Genomic DNA, 7,755 nt, shown 5'->3' with positions numbered 1-7,755 from the left:
AATATATTTAATTGATTCCTTGATGCAAATGTTCAGATCTTTAATGTTTAAAATGTTTATGTGGTGTTTTAATACGAGCTGTAAATGGAAATCCATCCAATATATTGATATATTTCAGATTCTTTACGTATTGATACATTTACTGTAAAGATAAATATCAATATATCAATATACGCTCACTCACCCGTACTTGTTGCGCGCCCTGTACCAGTTGATGTCGCACTTTTGCAGAATGACGTACTCGTCTCCCTTCACCAGACTCAGGTCGTGTGGTTCTGCACCCGGGAAGTCGTACAGCGCCACCACCATCTCCTCTTCATCCTCCTCATCATCATCATCATCATCACCGTCACAGTCATCATCGTCATTGGTGCCAGACGGAGGGACGGGAGGAGGGGGCCGCCGCTGGATGATGATGAAGAAAAATGACATAATTGTCAGTTTGTGTGTGTGTGTGTGTGTGTGTGTGGGGGTTTGGGTGTGGGTGCGCGGTTACCTTCTCTCCAGGAATCGGGGGTAAAGGTTTTCTGGAAACTAGAAAAGAGGAACAGAAACAGTCAGCGAAGGCAGAACATTTCTTTATCATCTTCATCTCTGCTGTTCTGTCCTCTGACCTTTGACCTCTCACCACTGCTGCTGACTTGTAAACGTTACGTAAATTATTACGTAATGTTGGCGAGATTGAGAACTGAAGCTCACGCTGCTGCAGCAGTTGCTAAGAGAATCAGCAAACGGCTTAAATTTAACGTTATTTCCTGTTTTTCTTTCACACTCTGTGAATCATGGGTTTCAGGTTCTATGCTGCAAAAATATCCAGCAGGAAGTATTTTTAAACATCAATGTTTCGCTGTTTTTGCATATTTTAAACCATTTACCACCAATCAGAAAACTGTACAATGAAGTAAAGTTACCCAAATACCTCAAATACTCAAATTTTATGTGCTTAATATATCTTTTATACTTCTTTCCTGTTTCTTTTTTTAAACTCAGCCACATTTATCTGACAGCTGGTTACTTTCTATAAACTGCTTGAGTTGCTGTAGCTTTAACTGTCCACAAAGTAGTTAGTTTAAACATGAATGCATTCATAATTTAGCAACAAAATACTTTAAAATAAGTACTTAAGACACTTAAATGGACGTATGTCTACGTCAAACTAATGCCGAATTACTTTGATACTTAAGAAAACTTAAAAACATGATAATTCTCAGGTTCTGCAGTTATATTTTTCATGGACTTCTCACTGTGTGTATCTGTAGAACCAAAACTATAAGAGCTGCACAGTTAATATTAGAAAAATGTAGTGATGTGTTCATATTGTGTAACTAATTACTAATAAATCCACCCAAAAAATAATTAGTTATGTTACTTTTGTTGTTTGAAATCTATTTTGTAGTAGTAATATTTTTGTAGGATGGAAACATTCAGCAGCTGCAATAGTCACATTAATTTGATTTTAACATGAAAAAACTGGATTTTAATCGTCGTACTTCTGAATTTTGGGGAGAAAGGACACAATTACCGATTAAAGCTGCGAGTATGTCTGAATATTGGCATGTAGATGTGTTTAGGACGAGACATTTGGTGCAGATTGTACAAAGTACACTGAAGTTATGACAACTTCCTGTTTCATGGCGAGACGTAGAAATTCGACGCCAAGCCACGGGTCACGCCGTTCGACGTACAGTCACAAATAGCACAACTTTAAATCATGACGGTCTTTAGATTGCACTCATCAAATCTGAAGTTAATCCGATTAAAATCGCCTTAAGTGACCACTAAATTCCAAATGACCGCCTTCCTCTTGGGTTTGGGTTATGGGTAGAGGCAAGAGGCTTTTTTGCTTGTCGGGTCATGATACACATGCGTAGCAATTTGCATACATATTGGTAAAACGTGCCGTCGCTGCTCGGGCTCTTAATCCGTGGGAAGCAGCAGAAAAGTAATAAAACTAGTAGCGTAACTAATTACAGTTGGCAGGGAGCAACAAGCAAAGTAATAACATTACTTTTGTAAAGATTAAGGAGTAATAAGTTATATTTGTTTGTGTCTAACACAGGTTGAAGTTGAAATGTGGTTAGATTTTTCTAGTATTGTTCAGTGTCTTTAATACAGTTGCATTTCTTACTGTCTCCAAACAGGTTGTACTCCTCGCAGCCCGGAGCCTGTTTTTCCGCCTGGCGACAGCAGAGCCACGCCCCTTCCTGCCAGAACTGAGGGTGAAACTTGGCCAAGATCACAGGGTTGTCTTTGATCTCTGCACACACAAACACACACACACATAAACGTTCGGCGTCTAGATCCGCGGTCTGACCTCGTACATGAGACCCGCCGTCACATTTTCCCACGGTCACCGAGTCGCAGATTTTATAGGATTCAAACAAAGCTAATAAACCTGAAACAACGTCATCATTTTTAACATAAAATATACACAATATTTTCATTTTCAGGGAGGAGGTAGTATACATCTACACATTAACACACCGCAAAGACTGCCATCGCGCACACAACAGGGATTATTATTTTTGATACTATACTCAACAATCTCATGTACTGCTGTCAGGATACAGTAAATATTTCAGCAAATACGACAATAAAGTTTATAATTTGATAACGCATGGCCTACATCAGTGGTTCCCAACCTGGCCGCGCTAGAAAACTTAAAGAATATAAATAGTATTGACAAAACAACATCAAATTTGTCAAAACAAGCCTATTAAGTCTGTATGATTGTTAAAAAATGATTAAAATAATGCTAATTACAGACAGAGAATTGAGAAATTTTCTCCAAATCACTAATTTTACACAAAGTTTCTGCGGTAATTGAGTACACTGTTTGGGTTCATTGTACAGTTTTTGATATAATATGTTTACTAATGAGGTCAATTTAGGAAAAAGGTTGGGAACTACAGGTCTATAGATGATGTGTGACAGGGAGTCTGAAATATTTTCACACACAAAACGTTCTTTAAACCTCCAATGAGTGGTTTTTTGGGAGGAAGCAGAAACAAGATGAGACCATAACACTGACTTAGAACAGCTGCCTGATGCTACTGTATGAGCCAGAAAACCATAAACAACGAACTGAACGATGTTATAAAGTCTGGTTAAAGACCTGATTGTCCTCCTGGGGGGACATGCAGACTAGGGATGGGAATCGAGAGCTGGTTCCAAATGGTCCGATCCAGATTAGCGTATATCATAAAGGCTGAATTAGCAGTTCCTGTTTGCTGTGTACTCACGGATGTACAGACAACTTTCACTGCATCATTGTGTTTTTTAAACCCAGCATGCACCTGTCCCTTTGATCTAACACCATATCTTTGCTTCACATCTCTCAGCAACCCTCCCTCCCCCCTCCCTCCCCCCTCCAACTGAAAACCCCCTGATCTATAACGAGGTGAGAATTAGAATTTCTTCTCTTATCGCCTCTAAAGCAGCGTCTGGCCCACAAATGCCACTTTTCAGGTAAAATGTCACGTTAGAGGCCCACAGACGGTGCCAGCAAGAGCAGTGGAAACAGCGGGGGCTGCTGGGAACTTTGACCCATGTGTGAAAACCAGTTTCAGATGTGTGGTTTTAAAGTGTTAAAACATCTTCAGCTCAGGTTATAAGACTGTACACTGTCGTTCCTCTGCAGCAGATCAGGTAACCTACCCTCTTTGAGGCTCTGGACCCACAGACTCCGGCTGTCATGGCTCGGAGCGAACACGTACAGGGTGATGTTATCATACACCACCTAGACAGAAACAAAAACTTGTTAAAGAGATACTGAAGTGAATTTATCTGCAGCACAGTTTAAAGACGGGTGGGGTGCTCGTCTTTATGTAAATTATGTTTTGTTCAGACCGATCACATGTTTCCTGGTCTCTCCGGAAGCTTTCAGCCAAAATTGAGAAGACTTTATCAGCTGATGAAAGCTGAGATGTGGCTGAAAGCTCTGGTGGACCAAAAGTCAGACAATACACAAATAAACAACCATAAATCCACTTGGAAATCATAGAAATAACCATTTAACTTCTTCAGTATTAGTAATGTAAGTAATGCAGTATGTACACTGCTATGAGGAGCCGCCAACAGCTAATTCAGCTACAAAAAGTGCTCAAATTGTAGCTCACAACTAACTAATTGTAATCCATGACACTTCCTGTGAACATCCCCCAAATCACCAAAAGTGATGATTGTCCTTTAAATAGAAGTAAGACATAGTAGGAGTGGAGGGTGAAAACTGTTGATCCAGATCATCTAAACCACTAAAACCCCCACTAGCTTTGAAAAAGCATGATGTGATTGAAGAACACGCATACACAGAAGGCCTATATGTTGTTTTTTGTAGAAAGTCTGTATGATTGTTAAAAATTACCCTGCAGTACAGAGGAGGTCATGTGGTTGAACGCAGTATCTTTGTGTTTGTACCTGAAACGGGTATTTGTTCTGGCAGGGGATGATTCCTCCTCCGTTTTTGACGATCTCCACACACCTGATTCGACTCAGCTCGATCGAGCCTCTCCTGAACTTCTTCTGTCGGTGGAAACAAACAAACAAACATTTGAGATTTTGTGTCGTATCACATTTAATCTGCAGCCTATCAGATCAGAAGCAACGAGCCGTTTATTTTAGGTTGTGGATTAGAAACCCAGAATAAACTATCATTTCCTTCAGCAGTGGATCTGATTTATGATAACAACACTGTTGGGTGTGTGCATCCGGTTCTAATCGCCAAACTGAATTAAAGTTGAGTGTGAAAGAATATCACACACTATGTGACATGTTTGTCACAACAATGCAAACCACAACTCGACTTAAAGTTTGTGTTTTGCTTCTGAATCGGTGACAGATGTTAATTTTAAGTCTAATTTAAATACAGAGTTGAAAACAAACAAACAAACAAATGGAGGGTTTTTGTTGTTTGTATTTTGAGGAATTGCTTGACGCTTGTTTTTTTGTATTAAAAACTTGTCTATACAGTAAATATGAAGCTAACTTAGCTTAGCTTAGCATAAAGACTGGAAACAGGGGGAAACTGCTAGCCTTGGTCTGTCTAAAGGTAACAAAATCCACCTACTAGCACCTCTAAAGCTCATTAAATTACAAGTTACATCTTTGTTTAACTCATACTGTACAAAAACTGAAGTGTAACAGCAATAAGTTGCTTAATTTCTTGCTAGCTGTCTCCCACTGTTGACCTATGCTAAGCTAAGCTAACTGGCTGCTGACTGCTTTATATTTAGGATCAATCTTCTTGTCAAACTCTCCACGAAACAGCAAAAAAACTATATAATATGTGACAAAATATATGTGAAACCTGCATGTGAACGTCTTATCTGATACAAAATGTAAATAAAAACAATAAAAATGACCTCGGCTCTTCCATCATAGTACGTCAGCCTGCTCTTGGTGAGGACAAACAGTCGCTCCTTGTAGTTCAGCGGCGACGTCTTCTTCTTCTGCTGCGAACGCTTGATGAGCGTCTCCTCCAATAGCAGCTCGGCACTCATCCTGGCCCCGCCCACGCCGCCTCAGCCCATTGGTGGATGATGTCAGAACGCAGGAGGTCAGAGCTGAGCTGCAGAGAGAGACACAGGTTTCATTTTAGACACAATAAATACTCTTTTAGCGTCTTTCAGCACGTTGTTTTTAGTTTTTTTTGGTTGACTCTCTCGGCTCTCATCAGATATTTCCCTCAGGAGTTAAAAGAGAGCGAATATTGGACTCAAAGTTAATTATAATGTTGCGCCGTAACTGCCGGATGTGTAACTAACCAACTGTTTGCCAACAAGTTCAACATATAAACTTTATAATACGCCAACGTCGTGTTCACAGGTTGTTCTCTACTGCCCCCAAGTGGCCGAAAAAGATCCGTTAATGCAAGTTTAACAGATCTGAACCCAGAAAACAAACAATCCACAAAACATTTCTAGAGCCGTCACAGTGATTTACGAGGACTACACATAAGCATTTTTGTTAATTACTCATTTGTAAGGTCTACAGCAGGATACTGTTTAATAATAATGATCAGTACCGACACCGTCCTGCCCCCAGGGGCCTGTGACCCTGTTAACTGCAGACTTTTCAGCCAAATAAAGTCTTTTGTTGGTTCATATGTTCGACTGAATGTTGGCCGTTAACAGAGTTAAACTTGTTAAACAGCATCAGCTCATTATTGAGATAATTAGCCGACCGGTTGCCATTTTCTTCTCCTGTGTGGTTTTTCTAATTCCTGGGCCGTACACTGAGAGTCTCTCTTTAGTCTCACCGCTGTAGGACACTTCCTCATCTTAACACTGAACATGGCGTGAGGGATGTGGCTCGCCGTCCTCTGCTGCTGTCTTATTGTGGTTTATGGTGTCAGCTCTGCTCTCTTCCTGCCGTCCTGTTCATAAAGTGTCAGATACGCTCCTTTATTCGACTGGCTCATGTCAGAGCTAAGAATAAATATGACATTAACCTGCTATATAGAGCTGGAACAACAGACCTTTTTCACAGCAGCTGTTTTTAAAAGGAAGTAGTTGGGTAAGGACAAGGATATTAATTAAGGTTCAGTTCCATTCAGGTTCAAACTGAGTCTGATATTGGCTGCACTAAATGGAACGCCTGAGTTTACCCGATCGATTCATGTCAAAGTGGCTGCTGTGAAAAAGATATAAGATGTAGAAGTAGTGTGTGTGCGTGTGTGTGTGTGTGTAAATATCATAAGTTTATATACTAATATTAAGTACGTTAATTCAAGTACATAAGTACAAGGCCTATATTGGAGTAGCAGTAGTATTAATATTAGCAGTAGTAGTATTAGTAGTAGTAGTTGTACTAGTATTAGGTATTAGTATTAGTATTAGTGGTATTAGTATTAGGTATTAGTATTAGTGGTATTAGCAGTAGTACTATTAGTATTAGTATTAGTAGTCGTAGTATTAGTAGTAGTTGTACTAGTATTAGTAGCATTAGTATTAGTATTAGTAGTAGTATTAGTAATAATAATAATAATAGTAGTATTTATGATATATATTTATATTCCACCGCTGTAAAACACACATTGACCATTCTAACGTCCGTCTTTCCGACAGCACCTGAACGCAGCACAAGGAAGCGACCTGCTCACCCTGTGTGACGGACACCGTGAACACCTGCTCGCTCACAGGTGGATTATTTATCCTCATGTCAGGTTGATTAACGCCAATAAACCCCCTTATCGATCCGATCAGACAGCGCCAGATAAACAACAGAGAGAACATTGATATCAGCCAGTCTCGGATTATTTCCTCCTGTTGTGTCTTTAAAACATTCCTCTCATATCACTTATTCATTCAACAACTCTGTCCGTCCTTTACTGGGAGATCTGAACCCATTAAAGCCGCTTCTGACAGCACGCCTGCAGCCTTTCTGTCGCCGTGAACTCTAAAACGTGTTGAGTCCGCGGTTTGTCAGCTGACAGCCGCAACTTTTAGCGCTAAAACTCCTTTAATGTGTAAAAAACAAAAGTGACGCAATGAACGTGTGTCTCACCTTCAGTCGTCATTCTCCAGGTATCAGCTCCTCACTGCGCGCTCGGTTCCCATGTCGCTGTAAATCAGAGGAGCGGGATTCAGGAAATGAAGAGAGAGGAAGGCAGACAGCCCACACACACACACACACACACACATTAACACACACATTAACACACACACACAATGAGAGAGAGACCTCTTTCTCTTTCTCTTTCTCTCTCATTGTGTGTGTGTGTTAATGTGTGTGTTAAACGCTGTGTGTGTGTGTGCT

General features: G+C 40.2%; 1 protein-coding gene across 1 annotated transcript in view; it reads right to left on the bottom strand.

Moving 5' to 3' along the window:
- tec (tec protein tyrosine kinase) overlaps positions 1 to 7,622 on the bottom strand; it is a gene marked incomplete in the record, with an annotated part of 15,906 nt that extends 8,284 nt beyond the window's left edge. Inside the window, 7 exon segments of the mRNA XM_035675482.1 lie at positions 185 to 405; positions 497 to 534; positions 2,129 to 2,257; positions 3,658 to 3,739; positions 4,417 to 4,521; positions 5,361 to 5,566; positions 7,504 to 7,622. Coding sequence (XP_035531375.1) covers positions 185 to 405; positions 497 to 534; positions 2,129 to 2,257; positions 3,658 to 3,739; positions 4,417 to 4,521; positions 5,361 to 5,498 — 713 coding nt within the window.
- Positions 7,623 to 7,755: the final 133 nt, after the last annotated feature.

The sequence above is a fragment of the Morone saxatilis genome, unplaced genomic scaffold (assembly GCF_004916995.1).
Source record: "Morone saxatilis isolate NCDOM2014 unplaced genomic scaffold, NCSU_SB_2.0 Contig4, whole genome shotgun sequence".
Lineage (NCBI taxonomy): Eukaryota > Metazoa > Chordata > Actinopteri > Moronidae > Morone > Morone saxatilis.
The sequence above is the reverse complement of the archived record's forward strand: the minus strand, read 5'-3'. Positions and strand labels throughout refer to the sequence as shown.